Source organism: Pezoporus occidentalis, unplaced genomic scaffold (assembly GCF_034315485.1).
Source record: "Pezoporus occidentalis ecotype Australia unplaced genomic scaffold, CSIRO_AGI_Poc_V1 ctg192, whole genome shotgun sequence".
Classification (NCBI taxonomy): domain Eukaryota; kingdom Metazoa; phylum Chordata; class Aves; order Psittaciformes; family Psittacidae; genus Pezoporus; species Pezoporus occidentalis.
Window position 1 is genome coordinate 684,926 of NW_026913771.1, and position 20,570 is coordinate 705,495.

Sequence of the window (20,570 nt, forward strand, 5' to 3'; positions counted from 1 at the left end):
CAAACAACCCAGATCCTGAACAGACTCTAGCGACAGTTCTTTGAGGAAGATACTTTAATTCACTGTATTTTTTAATACGCACACACACTTAATAAAAACAGACCCTGCGTTCTGCTTCTTTTCTCCCCTTTGTCAATTGCTGTAACTCCTCACCAGCTAATTCCATCTAGTTTGTGGTCATTTGGCAAAAGAAATACACATACAAACAAAGCCTTAACTCACCAGATGCTTACAGCTTTACACCTATTACAGCAGACTTTCAAGGAACATAATTACTGCTTACTGCTAAAATAAGGTTGAAACATACACAACATATACAGCCACTTTATACAGCATTGTGTCACTATTGATGGTTACAGGTTTAGCTTCCTGGCTGCAGAGACAAGTCAAATCATTTCCATCAGAAATCATGACAGAAGTACTTTTTCCTGCCATTCATTTATAACCACTGACTTTGTGTCCCTTGATCTAATTCCTAAAGGTTTCTCTCCAGGATGGCAGCAAGATGGGGAGGAGCGAAGGAGGCTCCATATGAACTCAGCTGCATACCAGTTCCACACAGCTCTGGTTACCTTCCAGCTACTGTCACTGCAGAGCCCACATCCTGCAAAAGCACTTCTCAATGGGAACACAAGTATAATCTTGCTGTCTTACTCTTCTGCACTATGCTGTTGTTGGGATTAATTAAAAGAAATGCAGCAGCCCATAGCCATGTAAACTTCCAATTACTGGTTTAATGGAAAATTTTATTTATCCAATAAATGTGAACTGACTACACTTAACAGGCCAGAGTATCGAGTGATTTTAGTCAGTCAGGTACTTTCCTAATCATAAAATTTACTGGCCATTCCTTTATGAGATTTACCTGTATTAACAGAAATTAAAGTAATTTCTAATACGACAACCTTAACCGCAGACCATGTTACTACTCCATTCCTAAGTGCACAAAACAAGTTACATGTTTGCAGTAGTCACTGAAACGGAACCACCTCTCTGGTGACAAAACAGCATAGAGTCAAACTCTGGCGCAACTAAGAGCGGTGAATTAGTTCAGCCCTGGTAGAGTTGCAGTTTTCCAGTTTCATAGGGCAATGAAGGCCTCTACTCCAAACACATAGGTCTCACTGTATTGAGTAAAGATGACAAGCAGAGCGAGGAAACTTGGACCAACTACATCCTGGGAACACATAGCAGGCAGCAGCCATCGGTACTTCCTTCCAGCTACAACTGCCAAGTGTGTACTTCAGGCAGTGTTCAAGAATAGGAAAATTCCATACCTACATATCTACCACAGAAGGGACTGGACTGCTGCTGAAGGTGAGGAGAAGGTTGGGAAGGCTTGTCAACCGAAACTTCAAGTAGAACTGTCAGTATATCATTTAATAGTGGATGATAAACCACTAGTCCATGTTACATTCCAAAAGCAAGTTATCAGTGCTACAGACCACTTAATATCATTGCTTGCTGGCAGAATCTACAACACAGGTCATGGAATTACAGGAAAGGTAATTACTTCCATTCTTTCCCCAGGACATATTAAAATGACTGATGTTGGCCATTTAAAATTATCTGTAAAGCTTTGTAAAAATAAGTTCATTATACATTTTAGATCCAGGCACATGAAAGTACTACTAAAATGAGCAGAGTATAAATTAAAGATATTATCAATGTTTAATATGAGTCGGGAAGACAAATAAAATATTTGAATGCAGAATCCCAATATCAAAGCACCAATTATTCAACAGAGACAGAACATGACAGCGCGGCGAGAGAAAAATAAAACCAACTCTTAAATTAGGAAAGTAACATTTCTAGAAGCAATACATTTATGACTATAATGATATTAAAAAAATGGAGCACTGATATACCCACAAGCTATGTTTTTTTTCTCTCAATTCCGTAAGTTCTACACCTGTGGAGGTATTTTTAATGCCACCTTTAGAGGTAAATGTAGCTAACAGCCCCGTTTCCTCCACTGACTTAAGTTCCTTCATCAAGTATATTCACTTTTTCCAAAGCAATAGTTTTACTAAAGACTTTCAGGAGCCAGTTGTCCACAAATGCTTCAGAGAAGACCTTTCACAGGCTGCTTTCACTACACATACAAGCAGACACTACGCTATTGGATGTGCTGTTGCTGCATTCATACCCTGACAGTGAAAAACAGAACACGTAAGACTTCCCAAAATAAGTTTATAGTAGTCAACAGAGCGAAAACCATCTCCACATCACTCCTACCAGTAACAGGTGGCACAACCTCAGTATTACTGCAGGGAAAGCAGCACAATTGGAACGGCACACCTAATTCTTCACACTTCAAGACTATGGAAGCTAACTTTTTACTGTAAGGTTCTAATTCAAAAGAATAAAAACAAGCTTCAGTATTTAGCTACTGTATTGCAATTCTTCAAAATATACCTTCCTAATTCCAAGAACCATCACTGAAACAAATGGTCTTTTCCATAAAAGGAGCAGTCACAGACTGTGCCATTCTGTCTAGGTAACAGTACTTACACAAACCTCCTCAATGCTATGTTAGGTGGATGGTTTCCAGTAAAGTTAAAGACAGTTTAACTGAAGATTAGTGCTGCATCCAACTCTCCAGAGAATATCTAAGCCCCAGTTTGTTTAATAATGTTTAAATGAAACCATGCAACCTCAGCTAAAAATGTCACCACCACTGAAAGTAACTGTAATAAACCTTCAGCTCATCCAACTGCTGAGGGTGCTTTTGGTTTAATGGTGTTACTTACACTTAATACTGTTTATATGGATTTATGACTCTACTATTTCTTTTAAATTCATATCTGTCCAAGTAATGGTTTGCATAGTGCCTTTTCCAAAGCAGCCCTGTGCTGGGAGCCGCCCTCTCTGCGCCGCTTTCACTCCACATGTTTATCACCAAGTCATGCCAGAATCTTCCCATTAGGATAAAACTGTACTGAAGCTCAAATTATGCATGCTTGGATGCCTAACTCTAGACTTGAACCTTATTTTGCCACACATATAAAACTGACCTGAATTTTAGAGGGGATCCCCACCAGCTGTGTCACTGGTATAATAAATGAGAGCTGCAGGGAATCTGTCTCTGAAAAAAAAAGATGCTACATTTATGTAGAAGCCTAACGTTAGATACCCACATTCTGGGCTTTAGATAGCATGTTCCACTTGAAAAGAGAGGCAGGCAACACCCCTGAAGTTACTGCCCCCCGCCTCCTTAAAACTAAGAGGGGTGTGTAAAACCAGGGTTAATGATCTGCAGAATTTACTGTCTACTACTCTGCAGTGTTTACACGTGCTCAGTCAGCTACGCTCAGATACGAAGTTTTGTATAAAAACTGTAGCTCAAAGAGCATACATAAAACCATAACTGATGTATCACAGTTTCCCTTCAAGCAGCAGATACTATTATTTTTGCTTAGCCATTCTGTAATTGTGAAGTAACAGCTTTAGGAGTACCCCAAGTTCTGTTTAACTAAACCTAAGCTGGAGGAAATCAACCCTTACAATGGAGTTTTGGCAAGTTCTGTAGACGCATTCTCTATTCATTTTATCTTCTTTTCACATCCTGTAGCACTAATCCCACTCCACCTTCGTGTCTTTAGCTTGGAAAGTTTTAAAATGCATTGTGAGTAATGTATGGTTCAAGGTACGACACAACCTCTGTCACTTCAAGACAAAGGTCACACTGAAAAGCCCAGGACAACCTTATACAACAAACCCATGCAAAACTCAGCAAGCTGGGAAGCAAATACCTGTCTCAGCAAAAGTTACTCTGCTGTTACAAGACTACTAGCAAAATTTATTAAGAGTCATCATAAAAATATGACTATGTAACTAAATACACCTAATATTGGTACTTTTGCTTGTTCACTTCCTGATTTAGAAAAATAGAGAGGAGAATTGTTACATCTAAGCCAATTCATCACTAATCGAAGTACCTACATTGCATACTGTGCCATAAATCCTTAGAGACTAATGAATCTAAGCTAAGCTTTGTACAGATCACCCCAATACCACGCTTTATTCAAATACTGCAAGAAAGTAGTTTAAAACTTCCTTAATTTACTCTTTTTTTAATGATGCAGCGCTAGAAACACTACTGAGGCCAAGAATGTACCTGCCATGCACTACAGTCTCTGCTTGGCACCAGTAACTAACCTGCACCTGAAGCGAGGACCAACAAAGAAACTTATCTTCCTATCTTTCAGCATATGGCTGCTCTCCAATGCCCTTGCAAAAGAAGTGTAAAGATTTACAGAGGCACTGAAGAGAAGCAACACCTTCTTAAAAGTGCTTTAAGATGCGACAGTCCACACGTGAATGTTGAGCATTGCAAGAAACATACTCATTTTTACGGGAACTTGTCTGAAGGTTAAAAGAGGTGGTTAGTCAGGTTTAATGGCTTGATTACAGCTTATATAACATAACTACAATATACCTTCCCTGTGACATGCACAGTGAGAGCAAGCACAACAAATGCATTTTAATTCCTATTTACTATTTATCAGGAAGGTCAGATCAGCCACAAAAATACATTCCTTTACAATGCTTCTTCCTCTACTCACCAAAATGCAGGCACAACTATTGTAAAATGCTGTGGTGATACAGAATGAGATAACAAACTGCAGCTTTCAAAAGCATACAGCTGTCTGTTGCAGGAAAAGGTCAGAATAAAAGCACAGCACTTGAACTCTTAATACTGCCCAAGACACTCAGGAGAGAGACACTTAAACCTCTCCATTTCTTAACTGTCTCAACCCTAAAATGAATATAAATTCTAGTCTACATCAGACAGATGTTTGATAAATGATCTAAGCTACTCTGTAAAAGTACCATAAGTAACTGCTAAGAAGCTGCTTTAACCAGTAAAAAGAACAGAATCCCAATAGTTTAACTGAGGGTAGGTGGAGTTAATCTGCCAGGGCTACTATAAATTGAGACCCAGTTTACATAATCTAACTGGACATAGACACGATGCACACACCCATTTTCCTTCTTTTCACCCTATTAGAGAAGGCAGTGACTGCTGAAAACAAATGACTGGTTTCATAGCCTCTGTTTACATCAGAATCACAAAAGAAACATGCATATCATCACTCCCATTAGTATGAGTAGCAGTAATAGCACTAAAAGGCTGATAAAATCTTTGTCTCAAAAGCTTAAAATATTTTATTTGGCTACATGAAATCATTTATTCTAGTATAAAGGTGGCCAGCCAAAAAACAAAGAGAAAAGCCAAGGTAAAAGACCACAGTGTAGTGACAATGCTGGAAATCAAAACAGGAAACTAATTACTGCATAAGCAGGAAGAAAAAAAAACAGAGGATAAGAAGTTCATTTAAGGTAAAGGGTCAATAAACTTGGAGCTCATCTGACTAAAGTATCTTATCTAGTAGGCTGGTACTTTTCCCCAGAATTGGAAGCATTCGAATGCCCACAACACTCTACAAACAAACACACAATTCAAATTTCCAATGTCACTACTGGATGCAAACCAGCTTGCTACATCAGGCCCCTAAAAACACCCTAAAACTGAAACCAAAAGGACACCATCAGCCCTGCAAATCTCAAGTCTACAAAGCAAGCAGTAGTTTGCCACCCTGAGCATAGCGTTGCACTTATTCTTCACTAAAAATAACCAACCCTGCATTTTAATAGAACAGACAACTTGACCATCCTTCGGAAAACAAACCTCACGCACCCCAAAGCCCTCCTGATTTCAGCTCAGGTTTGAAGAATTCTAATATTTGGATTTCGAAGTGACAGGTTTACAGGTTCAATATCAAACTCAAAGGGCATATAATTCTCTATCCAGACAATTATCTTCCCTGTAATCACTCGCTCAATATTTCCCCCAGGAATCTTCATCCTAGTTATACATGGAAATTTTATTACTTTTTTCATTAGTCTTTATTGTGACTTAATGGCTGCGGTTCTGCAGTTGTCAAGAACCAAAGCAATTACTAAAAAGCTTCAAAGAGGCAAAAAATGTGCAAGAGAACGTAAAGCATGCTTGGGAACAACGAATTGCAAAGTACAACTGAGATAAATGAACCAGCTCTGACTAAAAAGAAAACCTCCACACCCACCCCTGGCTGCCAAAAAGGGATCCACTGGAGAATATTCTGGGGGAAAGCAGAGCCAAAAAAATCCTGCCTCCCCTAATGAAAAAAGGTAATCCACTCTTAAGGAGTCTTTCATAAGCAGGGTATCAAAAATGGCACCATACAAATTACACAGCTCATCCCGCTAAAGACTTAAGTCTTAACATGACATTTACCAGTAACAGGAAGTTAAGGATAACAGCAACACAGTTTTGGTATGTTGAAGAAAAAAAAACAACAAAAAACACCAAACCCAAAATAAAACAAATCTAATTTATTCAATCCAGTGGTATTTTTTTCCTGCTATCTATTCTTTGGGGTTTGGTAGTAATGGCTCATCCTCATATTCGACCAAACTACAATGCATATCAAAGGTTTAACATCTTGTGTGCAGAGACAGAAGAAGATTTAGTTACTACAATAGGATTTGCCAATTTTCTGTAACATGAATACTTAGCACTTATGTGATGATTTTAATCTTCAAAGAGCTTACTTCTCACAGTTACCATCCTCAAAAAGAATGCCAGTAAGCATCACTAGCCTGTTTTATCCCTTTATAAAGTCCATCAGGGCACACACACATTGCTATTTGGATTGTGTTTGCTTCAAGCAAAGCTAATCAGTACAGGTTCTGTGACAGAACAACCCTTCCCATAAGACTAGCGTGGAAAGGAATTGTTCCATAATAGCCCCAACAGTGAAATAATCCTCCCACCATCTGAACACTTAAATCTTATTGGCTATATTTTATATCCTGAGGAATTAAAGGAGCCTGGTTTTATACGCTTACCAGAGCAACCCTGTGAGCCACAGAAGCAGCCTGAAAGATCCTGAAAATTCAAAAACCTCTGCAGATCATTAAAATAACTTTTACCATGTGTACAATCGCAAATGTAAGTGCAACAGACGGCAGTATTAAGGACAAAAGTAACTGCTCTTATCAATTAAAGAACTGGTAAGCTCATTCTCAATGACAGCAATTTCTAGCCCTGATTAATCACAGCATGCCACCTTTCCTGCCCACGGAGCTCTGCCAGAGCACTTAGCTCTTCTGCCAAGACGAGGTGCTGCTACTGCTGTAGATGCACTGAATAAATTATTGCTGACCCTGGAGAACACAGCTACCTGACCAGCACAGCCAGGCGTGAAACGGTACAGAAAGTCACAGGAAAGGCACAAGCTTTCAGTGGCTTTAAACACAGAGCATAAGCCATCCTGCAGCAACAGCACCAAGAACCCTGAGCTCTCGTCAAAAGAGATGCGAATGCGAATTTAGGGAAGCTCTGAAAGCAAGCAACCCAGCCCAGGATGCGTGCCTTCACCTTATCACAGCCATCGCTCTTTGCCCAGATCCAAACCTCTTCATTCCTTATTTTTCATTTCTATTTTCCACTACTGTGTTCTTCTGATGCTTCTTCCTAGTTTACATATTCGTACATTATTTCCCAGGATGATGGGTTTATTCTAAATACTGAGACGATTGAGAGCTAGATATTTAGTCCCATTTAGATTAGAAACAAAAATCTGCTCTTCTGAGCTGTCCTTTCATCAGTTTTCCTGGCAAATACCAGGAAAGTTTGTACTGTCATAGGTGAGCAGAATAGCTTCTGTCACAACTTGGAAAAGCTGCTTCCACTCTATTACCACCATGCAAATCATCCAGACGTTTATGCTGTTAAGATACACAAAATTACATTATCTAACTCATTTCCAAGAAATAAACAGCCTATTAAAATAAAAGGCAATGGCGAATGCCAACTATGTAAATGCAACCACTACATATGGACCTTGCTACAAAATAAACTGTAATACAACAAATATTTCATATCCTGTCTCCCAAAAGTGCCAAAAATACTAAATGTAGCTACACTATGAATTGTTCTTTAACTAAAAAAATATAGTCAAAGCCTGAAAGTTGAATACAATCTGAAACTTCCACACAGGAAGGCTGTGTTTCCCACAGCCTGTACTGAGGACAAAGTCCAGGAGTTCTAATTCACAATTGCTGTAGAGGTTTGATCAAGTATTTACTCAAGTGTTATCCTCTGGCAGCCAAAAGAGCAACTCTAGTTAAGCATACTACATAAATACCATGATAAGTAAAGAATAATAATAAAATCAGATAATATTTGTACACTGCTAAATCTTAATTCCTGAAGTTGAGAGGGCTGGTCTCTGCTCCCAAGGAACAAGTGACTGGACAAGAGGAAATGGCCTCAAGCTGTATCAGGGGAGGTTTAGATGGAGATGAGGAACAATTCCTTCCCCAAAGGATGCTCAGGCATTGGAACAGGCTGCCCAGGGCAGGGCTGCAGTCACCATCCCTGCAAGCGTTCACACACTGTGTAGATGTGGCCCTCGGTGCCATGGGTTAGTGGTGGCCTTGGCAGTGCTGGGAATGGTTGGACTGGATGAGCTTAAAGGGCTTTTCTAACCTGGCTGATTCTGTGAAGTTAGAAGAAAAATATTACTCACTTGCAAGTCAAGTGTTCTGGCACAAACACATTGCACATATGTACATATACACACAGCTGATGGACAACAAAAGGCTCTGGATTCCAAGTCTTCCTAGTCTCAATACATTTGTTTATATAATCTCAAACACAAATGCAATGTGAAGTATTTTTGTGTCAGGTCACAAATTAATGTCTTCTGCTAGACTGTTATAAACACATAATCACCACTCTGCTGCACAATCTGTAAATGGCTTACAACTCAATGCAGAATCACAAATAGAGACAGCAGTCTATATGGTCAAGAATAAAACAAAAACATGTAGCTCATCTCAGGACCCTATTCCATGGTCAGTAGAACACCAAGAACTGAATCAGAGAGTTATTTAACAGACAACAGCAAACAATCAGCAGCATTATTTCCAAACTCCATTTCCACTGCTGCACCTACAACTAAGAGAAATCTCCACTAACATCCAAGGACTAACATTTTGAAGCACTATCCTGAAGGACACCACACTAGCTTTAAGTATATTTGTGCTCTGTTCAAAAATTTGTCTCTAGAAACATTCATCATTGGTGTATACTATTCCTAAGGTCCTACATTCAGAAGAATAAACCAGACAATTTAGATACACCATGAAACAGCTGCCTGGGAAACAGCCTTCCAGTCATTTTACTGCTGCTGACCAGCTTAGGTTGAGGTGATGACTCAAACTGCAGAGCTTCATATAAACTCACTGCCCATTGTTTCACAGAAACTGAAAAGGTATCAAAACAACTTAACACTAAAGAGCTACACAGCGTCAGCATTTGGAATCTCTCCTTGAATCCCTGAAGAGACTCACAAGATATCCTCAAGGACATTACAGCCTCTGCTAGAAGCAGGACATCTAGCTAATAAACTATAAACCTTTTGCATGAAGAGATATTTATGAAATATTTTATATTCTGCTTTTTAACCTCTGTTCTTGTAATACTCACGCTTCTGCAGATATTTAGCCGCTGTTCTAAATTAGAATTAAATTATGGCTCCTTCCTCCTTTAACCTGTCTGCATTGCAATCTATTCATTATCAAAGGAATAAGATCAGTTTACACAAAATAGTTACACAACTGTTCTTTACGCAAGGTGATGAGAAGACAATGCTGAACTGCAGGTAACAGAAAGAAGTGGGGCATTTGTTAGTGGTGAAAAGAGTGATTCTAATTCTTTAGGAAAAGAAAAATGACGCTGTTAGCCGGAGGATTGGAAAACCGCGATGAAAAAGTTCTTCTATTATTTTTCCACTGATAACAACCTTAGTTCACATCCTCACAGAAGGCAGAGCAGGCTACACTGACTGCACTAACCGCTGCTTCTTCTTAAAGCAATGCTGCTTCAGCTATGTGAAGGACAAATCCACTTTTCTAACTTTTAAACTAAAATCCAGGATTTAACTGTATCACATGGTTAAGGAAAAAGTGGTAAAAGTCTTTTGGACAAGACTAGGAAATTTCCAGTGCAAAGTTAGATTTTGTTTCTGGATAACACCTAACAGTGAGAAACATGGATTGAAAGGAAGTGCTTCTTCAGCCCGAAATAGAGTCATGATACCATATTCAAGTTCATTTTTAGAACAAATTCAATCTCCAAAACTGAAGTTCTCATAATTACTCTTCCAACACTTTCAGTTCATTTTCTCTACAGCCACAACCATTAAATCTGGTACCTCCTGTTCTGCTCAGTTTCTGAGTTTCTCCCACATTTTTTCCATTCAAGGCTTCAGAATTTGAAAAGAAAAAGTCCAAATTAAAGTGGCAAAATTAATCGTTTAAGATAACTATTTGTTGTAGAGTTCCACTGAGACTGTAGCGTATACCTGTTAAAGCATTTCAGTTCGTGATTTGCTGCCAAAGCTGCCTGCCACAGGACAAAACCTGAGCATTTCCACTACCACTATAAATTAAGATAAGGAATATCAATTCAAAACACAAAAGAAATATAAGTACCCATTCTATATTAAGTACTTGACATGAAATTAAATCATACGAGTAGATGACAACTGAAAGACCGGCTCACAAAAAGACAAGACACAATGAATAAGAAACACAGCTTGTGAGAAAGAATTCCAAAGGGCTTTAATAGGTTTTATTGTTAAAGAATGAAGAATACCTTTTTCTACAGAATGTAATTATCCCTTCTTCTGGCCTGGTGACACTGTCTCTCATAACTTCTTGGTCCAATTCAGACTCTAAGAGAAACGTTAAAGGGTTTCTCCTTTATAATAATCATCAAAATAAGTATTTTACAAGACACTGAAAGGTATCATTGTGTTTTCTTTTGTAGTTACTGGTTAGAAGTATGTGTGGCACTGATGACTGAGTGGCTGCCTCACTCCAGATTAGTTCTATGCTGCCTTTTCCTGCGGCTCATGGCATGTACCTGTGGAGAGCCTGACTAGAAGAGAACTCAAATCCCTTTTAAGGTACAGGATGTCTCACTGGCTGTTTAAAAACAAGTGTATGGTAATGTGTAAAGCCAGATGATATTTCTGCCCATTTCCTCAGTTTGTCCAGAGATACCCATTATGAGTAGCGGGCTGTTCTGGTAGTTTCAACAGCATCCAAGTACCAGAATCTCTGGATGGCTTTCAGTGCATTGCACCTTAATGTATTAGTGAATGCATTAACCTATGCAGCTTATGAATACCATTCCAGAAAAGAGAGCATTATTTTGCCCCAAATCCACCACAAGCCAAGCACAATAAGCTTCTAGCCTTATCAGCATATATCCATGTGATACAAGAGGCTCATTATTGTTGAGATAGACTAAAAGGAGAAGGGGAGAGAAGGGTGTAAACACGCTAGAGATCATGGCATGTCACTGGATATGCTAAGTCACCCTACCTGTGATAGCTAATCACTTCAGTGGCAGCAATGATTCACATAAGTAACTATTTCAGCACTTGCACCATTTTAACTTAAGTTATGAATACAATGGGAAAGAAACCCTGGCCTTTCCAAACCGTCTTGACTATCATTTGTCCAAACCTTTCTCAGACATGTCCTATTTTGCATCAAAACTATATGAAAACCTTGCTGTAAATTGTAACAAAATTACTTTTTTTTCTAAAATATACTAATTTATTAGATTATTTAACCAAGAAACACAGTCCTCTAGTCCCTAAAGCTCAGCCACGTGTCTGTAGTACACTAAAATAATGAAGGATATTTTTTGTATTGTCATTACAGTGAATGATTTACTGGTCTACACAGGAAAATGCTGTGGCTGCAGCAGTTTTTAAACAGATTTGGTGAACCACTACAAAGTGTATGCAGACACATTTCGTTTCAAACCAAGACCTGAACCCAGCTCATATCCATTAAGACTCAGAAATCCAGAAGAGCTTTTACACCAATTTCATAAAATTGCAGTTAAGAGATGCACTCTTTCCAAAAAGCATCCCTACCTATAAGGATTACCCAACCCTGCTCAACCGTAAACATAAGCTCATTAAAAAAACACTTCAGAGGTGTTAAAATTCATATGTAAAAAAGATATGCTAAGTATTATACACAGCTAAGCTGAAAACACTGAAGCTATACAGACACAGTCCTCACTAGCAAAAGTAAGATGTCCCTGAAGAAATCACAGAAGAGAAAGTGCATTAGGATTTTGCCACTCTTTAGGCAAGCAGGGTATTTTTATTCCACTAAGTGCTAGCAATAACATAGTATTCAAAGTTTTGTGAATTAGACCCTTTCAAACTCTTAGGCAGAATTTACCTTAATGGCTTTTTCTTTTACATTCATCTTTGCCCAAAGGCTTCATTGTCTCATTATGTAAATGACTTTTTCATATGAAAATTAGATGTTAAAGATGCTTTTTGTAGTTCTTCAATACTGCAAAATATCACATGGACATTCACAGTAATTCAGACTATTTAGAATTAACCTCCAGAACTTTCTTCCTATAAAGACGCTTTAACTAGGAAATCATCAGTTTTACTATGAACAATATCAAAGACTAGATTGTAAAATGCAGTTCTAAAAACACACATGCAGAACTTGAAGACCTGAATGTATACCTTCAGCACACTTTCCACTGCATGTCCTTGTAGAACATAGCTAGCAGTTAATAACACTCAACTGGAGCTCACCTGAAGAGAAGTTGGGCAGTTCAAATCATATGCTGTGTGCTCCTGAGTCGCCTCCACTGAACACCAAATCCCACATGTTATTCAAAATAATTCTGTAAGTTACCACCAAACAGTTCAGTACTGATAGATACCAAGGTCACAGCAACAGAGTGGGCAGCAAACACCAGACTCATTACAAAGGCAAAAACTTATCAGTCAAGAGCAGGCAGAAAAAGTCTCACTCTTATATTAGTGTAGAATACCACTTCACAGGTGTCCGTAAATACCCAACTCCAAGGTTCCACAGTGAGACACCAAGCATTTCTTGGTGCAATCCCTCAGTCAGTGACAGTAAAATAAGACCACAGCTCCCAACCCAAGGAGGAACATAGCACCTACCTGGCCCTGCAGGACTCAAGTGGGTGCACAGCTCCTCATTGAGCAAGTCTTTACAATTAATACACTACTGTTAAATAACCCAGGAGGCCTTAAAAACCCCAACTGAGTAGCTCTGGCTTACAACAGTCCTTGCAATAACTAAGTCAGTGGACAAAAACAGTTATGGTATTTGAAAATGCAACACTTGCTCTATCCTCTCCTCCCTCCCTTTTCTGTACGCTCACTGTATTCGGAACTTCCAGGATGAAAAAAAGAAAGCAGGATTATATTAAAAATAATTAGTAGCTAAGTCATACAGACGCCATAAGAGCTCAAGGACATACAACTCATTAGACCTACTTGGCACTTCCCATATACCAAATTATTCAGAATCAATGTAGAAATTCACAACCTAACCAAAAATATACTCAACTTTGAGAAGATACTCTGTTAAATCACAGACATTAGTAACATCTGGGGTTGTTTTTTTCCAAATACAGAAACATAATAATCAGCCCTATCACAAAGCAGCATTATTATAATAATCTTGATTTATAGAATTAAATAGACCTATCATGCCTCACCTAATCACATCACTTGCTAATGCTATGTTCTTTTCTGTTTTCACAAAGCTTGTCATCCCTTCACAGGCCCATTTTTTGACTGTGATTTTTGTTTAAGTCTTAAGGAACCGAATGCTTTACTGATTTTCTGAAGTGAGACAGTAGGCTGACTTCCCTTTGAGGAGAAGAAAGGGGTTGAGGGTTGTTTTACTCATTTCTCCCACAGCGCCAGCAGCCAGAAAGTCTGATGCTGTTATAAGTCAAGTACAACAGGACTCAAGCAGTCCCCTCTTTCTTCCCCCCGCCTTTCATATTTCATTAGAGATGCTCCACATCATTTTGAAAAGCTTCCTAGTTTCTATTTTTGTCTTATTTTATTCTCTCTGTAGAACACTGTCAGGTAGATTTAGGACCCTGATGTTGTATTTCACAAAAACAAGGCTTTACAAAATTAAAGATGAACAGAAATATCTCATAGAATCTATACGGTTGGAAAGAATCTCAGGAGGTTACCCAGTCAACCTTGTGCTTGAAACTGGGCCAACAGTGAACTCAAACCAGTATGGGCATTTAATAAAAACAAAAAGCCAGGAGTGAAAACTAGAAAGTGATCAGAAAGAGGTGCCCATGAAAATAATGACTTCAGTGATTGAAATACAAGAAATAAAGCAGGACAAGCAACAGTTGTATAAGCTATGAGATATATAGGCATATAATCTATAAAACAAATACATGTTTTGAGTACTCAGTTTTAGTCTACATCAATAGAAGAAAATAAATTATGTCTAAAACAGCCTGATAGTGTACTTTTAGCCTCTATCAAGATGTTTAACACTCAAAATCAGGATTTGTTTGGCTTACCCTTTAACTGGTGGCTGGAATATTATATATTTACAGTCATTTGGCAGCTTTCCTGACCACTTTGATTCAAATCTCTAGTACCATGCTGACATGACAAAAATGCATCTAATACTATGAAACTGCTATTATGTAGAGACACAATTCACCTGCTGAAGCGAGAATCCACAGGACTCCCAAAATTTACTGAACCGTATTTCAAGGTTTTAAGGTCTTTTCACTTTAAGATATTCAACTGTTTCTTGTTTACAAGATACCTACATTCTTAAACCCCCTTTTATTGCTGCACATACAGCATTTGAACACTTACCAAGTTACTGCCCCACTTGGTACAGAGGGACTTGGCCACTACCCAAGAATTACTGAAAACCTACTAGAAAGCATGCAGTCAGCTCCGTCAGGACCACAGCACTCACAGAAGCCTAAGCAGGAGACAACGTTTCCCTCCAATTTGTAAGTTTTCAACTGGTATTTCATAAAGAACTTCTAAAGACCATAAAAGGCATCTCAGGAAACTTACTGTTCATTAACTTAAGTTCACTATACAAATGTTCCTCATTCCAATAGGAAATAACTTGAGCAGTTATAAGAAGAGGTTGAAAACCACTGAGTACACTTCTCTAAACTTGGAACCTGAAGTGAAAGAAGAGAAAGCGGTCACTGCAACTTAACAGATGAAGAATTACAGATAAGTATCTCTCCTCTTACAGCAACCTCTTTTCATCAGTTCATGGAAGCAGAATTCCCCAAGTCATTTGTGCACTGCAGCACATGCTCAACCGAGACTACGGAGGTATCCTCCCGAAACAAGTATCAGAAGTGAATGCCAGAGTTGTGAAATAATTACTGCTCTGTGAATTTGAACAGCTATTTGCAGCTCTACATATTTATAAACAGGAAGCGTGAAGCTATGCATTCATACCTGCTTTAATTGCAAGACAGAGACCTCAAGCCGTCAAATACTGGCTGACATAAGTCTTGCTGTATAATCTATGCTGTCTCAACAGTGGATCCTATTCATTGTGAGAGCTAAAAAAGTGGCTGACAGAGACCAACATGTCCTGAAGAACCTCCACCTGCCTATGGCATCCAAGTACTGCTTTTCAGATGTGAAGGAAAAGCAAGTAGAACGATTGCCTTCATGGGACAGAGAAAGAAAAGAATAAACCACTAAAATGGTTCCCTGACCATTTTTCCTGAAAATACCATCTGGGATTTAAAAAGTTAATTTCATAATCAGGAGCAATAAAAAGTGATTTTCTCTGGGCTCAAGGGCTGAGTCCATGGATTTTGTCACCAGGTTGAGATTAAGACAACCTCAAATACGTGATTATATATTTGCACAAGTTCTCCATCATCCTTTTGTCAGATTTATTATACCTGTACCTTTGAGGACGTTAATGACCAGACACCACATATATATGCCTTGATTTAAATAAAACAAATGTAGCTATTTTTCAAATTCAACCAAGACACGAAAGGTCATTAGCAAGATTTATCCTCTGCCCATCACAGAACATCAGTCATTTTGGGAAGCACACTAACTCACCTTTTTTTGGATTAAAGCAGGTTTTCATTGCTTTGACAGGCTTGATGTTCTCCAATTGGTGGTGGCATCTTTGAGATGCACAAACATGAAAGAAAACTGTCTTCATAAATGACTGTTTCATGACCTCTCCAGAGGAAAATCCTGTGAAATTGATATACCTGCAAGTTTTCCCTCAGTATTAGTCAGTCTTTAATTGAATGTACATTTTTAAAAGATGGCACCGTTTTTGTTCTTTCTTTTTGCTCTTTTTCTCAGCGATCACTGCACACAAAACACAGTGAAATGGATCTGCAGCCACTCATTTCTCCAAACAGTATACTCACTGAGCACACTAACACTGTGGCAGCTCTCCCTTCTTTACCTTGATTTAAGCAGAAAGAAAACCTCGCCATCCTCTCTGGTGCAAATCTGACAGATCTATGATTATTCACTGACATTTCTTCTTAAGTGGTTACCTGACTGAATATTTAGCATACATAAACTGAAAATGGTGTGAATTAACATGATCTGGTTTAGGTAGCATTCACAGAAACTCTGAATATAGATTCTATAATCTCCTAATTTCCAAGTACCTTCATAAATTTACACTGTGATTATATTCTGAATGTTCCTTAACGCATTAAGAGTCACTGAAAAATGCAGTCCTTCGGGGTGTGGAATAAATTGGCCATCAATACCACACAGCCATCTCTTTCCTAAGGAATCCTTAATGAAATACTCTGTACACAACACAGCTCAGAAGCTGTTGTGCTGGAGCTAATACAACAGTAACAGCAAGTTCTTCCTTTTATAAAGTATTATTGGCCTAAACATAGCTCTTTAAGGAACGGGGTGTCAAGGCTGCCAGCAGAACAAGCAAAAGATAAGGCAGACTTTAGAGTGCTACCTCCTTGGTGTAAGGCAAGGCCTAACACTGAGCAGCTCTCAGAAAGAATGAAGACTCAAATCAGAGACAAACATTGGAAAAGGCACCAAACCAAAAAGGAAAGTCTGCCTGACCTGAGGCACTGCCCGAGGAAACAACTGCTGTTGGAGCTGAGGGCTAAGAAAAAAAAGCAACAAGCTCTAGAGCCACATTTCCAGTTTATGCCATCACAGACTTAAGCTTGATAAAATAACAAATAATCTCATGCCCATTTTGGAATGAAGCACTTCTTTTACTTGACCTACAATGACCTGTCCATGAATTTCACCTCCTTACAAAGAACTCATCCTCAGGAGGAGGTCTAAACGGTTAGGAAGAGCTCTCACCACCGGTTCAAAACCCATGGCTTTTCTACAGCAACAGGCAAAGTAGTGCCTCTGGCTACTATAAATAAGATGACAATAACCTGGCAGTGTTCATAATGAGAGAAGAGATGTCTAAAATAGCACCCCTTACTTTTCACTCACAAACTATGCAACTGGACAGAGATTTTACAGAACATAAGGAAAAAGGGAGACTGACGAGACCCGGTGTGACCTGCACTGGTGGACACAAGACAACTCCATCATACCCATGCACACAGCCACGTCATCCCCAGGGCAGTCAGCTGTCTGTGCCAACAAGGAGCAAAAAAAAATATGTAACTGCAGTACTGTCTCATGCTGAAGGGTGAAAAAGGCCATTAACACAAGACTGCTCTCACATTTTTTCATCTCCTTGAACAGAAGTTATATTTTAGCCATGGTTATTTATATTGTGAGCATTTAACCACAAAAAGTCTCCTCACCTTCACAACCTTTGGTTACTCCCAAAATGGAATTGCAATAAATCAAATTGCAGCCATTCACAGCTTAAAAGTCAGCCTTGTTTTCTGAAGCTTACAGAACCAGCAGCACTTACTGCATTCTTCCAGGCATTCCGAACAACTGAACTTGAAATTAGCAAAACTCAAAAATATGACCACAACACTCTGAATGCTCACAATTCCTCAGGTCCAGTTAACCACTACTGATTACATGTGAGGAATTCACAGTTGAAGAATTTGCACAACATGACCTCATATAAAGCTTTCTGAGCACTTAACGGTGAGGACGCAACATTACAGAAGGTGGAACTAACTGGACATAAAGATATTTGGCTTCCTTTTGTTGATGTTTATGTTTATCCACCAAGGCTGTTTGCGTCCACTCTAACACCACAAGTACCAGCACAGTTCTGTGCAAGTAAGAATGGCCTAACAAATAATGTTTTGATAACTAGCCCGTTTTATACATACAGTGATTCACTGGTTAAGTAAACAACATAGTTATTTAGCAAAACATCAATTTATATTAGAGAGCCTAAAACAACCTTTCTGTTCTCCTACAGAAAAACAGTATTAAATGCCTCATACGGATAGAATAACATCAAAGAAAAAAATTCCATTCACTGTGGAAGAAATAATTTTAAGTAACTTTTTAAAAATCAACCTTATAACTTCAAAAAAGAAAAAAACAGTATTATTTTCATTATGAAAAGTTTACTTGACATGAAACACCCAGATCGAGGCAGAATGAGAGTTTAAATCTAAGTATAAAATTCAAAACACTTGATTTTTCTTATTTATGACCTTTGAAATATACATCTTGACCAAATGAAGGTATTTTCCACCACAGAGCTTATTTCAACCACTTCTTGTTATATTCAACTTCATACCTCTACCAAGCTACATTTATAGCTCCAGTTGCTCTAAAAAAATACATACACTGGTGCTTTTAAAGACTTTCTATACTTTCACTAGAAGGGAAATTCATCAAGGCTGTTAACATCTGCAAGGAAAGGGAGTTTGCATCTCACATTTGTTTTTCCTGCTCGACAGTACCTTACTCCATTTCCTATGGCATCCCTCAGAGAATTACTCCATTTCCAGGGCATCCCTCAGAGAATTTTCCATAAAAAAATAAAGATTTAATTTAAAAAGACTTTAAATTCCATTTCGCATTTATTTGCTTCTCCTTCAATGAACACTCACTATCTCCTCACACTTTTCCCCTATCAATCACTGCGTGCTTCTCAGATTTAAGTAGACATAAAAAGGGCAGCCATGTACTCGTTTGAGCTTTACAAATGTTATCAATGCTTTAAATATCAAACAGGTGAACTGTTTTAACTGTACTACACCACACCAGTGCACAATTGAGCAACAACTATTAAAATAACCCCCTGTCCTCCCTGCGAGCCCTTTACTGCTGAAAATTACTGTCCCTCTTTGTCCTTGGACTTGGACATCAGTTCTAGGCAAGGTAGCTGCTAGGGTTTAGCTTGCCTGTCGCCTTGGAGCCCTGCAGCTGCAGGCACTCCGCTTGTTTACGCTTCCCCTTCACTAGTTCCTCTTTAAATTCTCCAGGAGGCAGCTAGAAAACGGACTAAACCGGCAACACGCAAAATAAACCACTCAAGCTACATCCATCTTCCAGCCCTGAGACGCCGGATGCGTGCTCCCTATCGCGGGCAGCAGTAGGTAAACACGAGGTGCCGGCAGGTGAGGGAGAGCCGTGAGGTGACAGGAGCGCGGCGAGGAGCAGCGCGGCACGTCCCGTCACAGCGGGATGGCAGGATTTCCCAACGCCGTTTTCCACGGGAGCCGGGAGAGCCGGCAAACGGCGGGAGACGGCAGGGCCGAGGGCTGCGAGGCGGCGGGAGGGTCTGAGGTACCAGCGCCCGCCGGGTGCCTCGGCCCGTCGCCTCCCTCCCTGGGAAGGCACCGGCGAGCGCTGCCAAGGCGTGGAGGCGGCCGGGAAAGGGAAGATCCTGCCCGCGGCTGCTGCCCAGGCCCCACGGCTGAGGCAGGGGAGATAAATAAATAAATAAGGGGAGGGGAGGAAGGGGGCGGGGAAGGAGCCTGAGGTGGAGGAACGGCGCAAGTGCCTCCGCGCCGGGTTTGTCATGGTGGTGTGAGGAGCCGCCTCACGCCGCCCGCTGACAGCGGCAGAGCGGGGCCCCCTCTCCGCCCCACCGCGGCTCGCTCCGCACATCCCCCCTCCTCCCCCCCCCACACCCCACCACCACCACCACCACCACCACCACCACCACCCCCCCCCCCGCTCCCTCACCCCTTCGCAGGGCCTCGTCGTAGCTGAGGAAGCCGATGCGGGACTCCTTGGCGCCCATGGTGCCCCTCAGTCCATGGCCTCCCCGCCGGCCGCTCGGCGCCGCGGGCCCGGGCTGCGCCGCTACCGCCTCGGGAGCGCAGGGCGCGGGCGGGGGGGGGCGGGGCGGGCCGGCGGGAGGAGGTGGCCGCGCGCCCTCCCCGCCGCCGCCTCCTCTTCCATGGCGGGTCACGTGAGGAGGAGCGAGCCGGCACCCCGGGGGCCGCCGTTTGGGCTGGTAACGGGCAGCGGAAGAGGCCGGCTGGAGCTGGCATCTCGGGCCCTGTCTGAGGGCCGTGCCGCACGGAGTACAGAGCGGGAGGGCCTGTGGGGATGAGCGCTCCCCACTTCACGGTTTGGCGCTTGCTGAGCGGGCCGCGCTCCGCGGGTGCGCACACACGCACCGGGGGAAAGGTGCAGCGGAGCCCCGGGGGAAAGGGCCGGTCTGACTATGGCAGAACCAGGGTCGCGGGTCTCTTGTGTGTGCTT

At 40.6% G+C, this 20,570-nt stretch overlaps 1 protein-coding gene across 5 annotated transcripts in view; it reads right to left on the reverse strand.

The window, feature by feature from the left end:
• USP32 (ubiquitin specific peptidase 32) overlaps positions 1–20,219 on the reverse strand; it is a 74,211-nt gene extending 53,992 nt beyond the window's left edge. For 3 of the 5 annotated variants that reach the window (XM_062617107.1, XM_062617110.1, XM_062617104.1), the window contains exon 1: positions 20,046–20,219. In XM_062617107.1, coding sequence (XP_062473091.1) covers positions 20,046–20,103 — 58 coding nt within the window. In that variant the 5' untranslated portion in view covers positions 20,104–20,219. Of the gene's footprint in view, positions 1–3,017; positions 3,037–20,045 lie in introns of those variants that run through there. The other 2 variants (XM_062617105.1, XM_062617109.1) reach the window with 2 other exon arrangements.
• Positions 20,220–20,570: the final 351 nt, after the last annotated feature.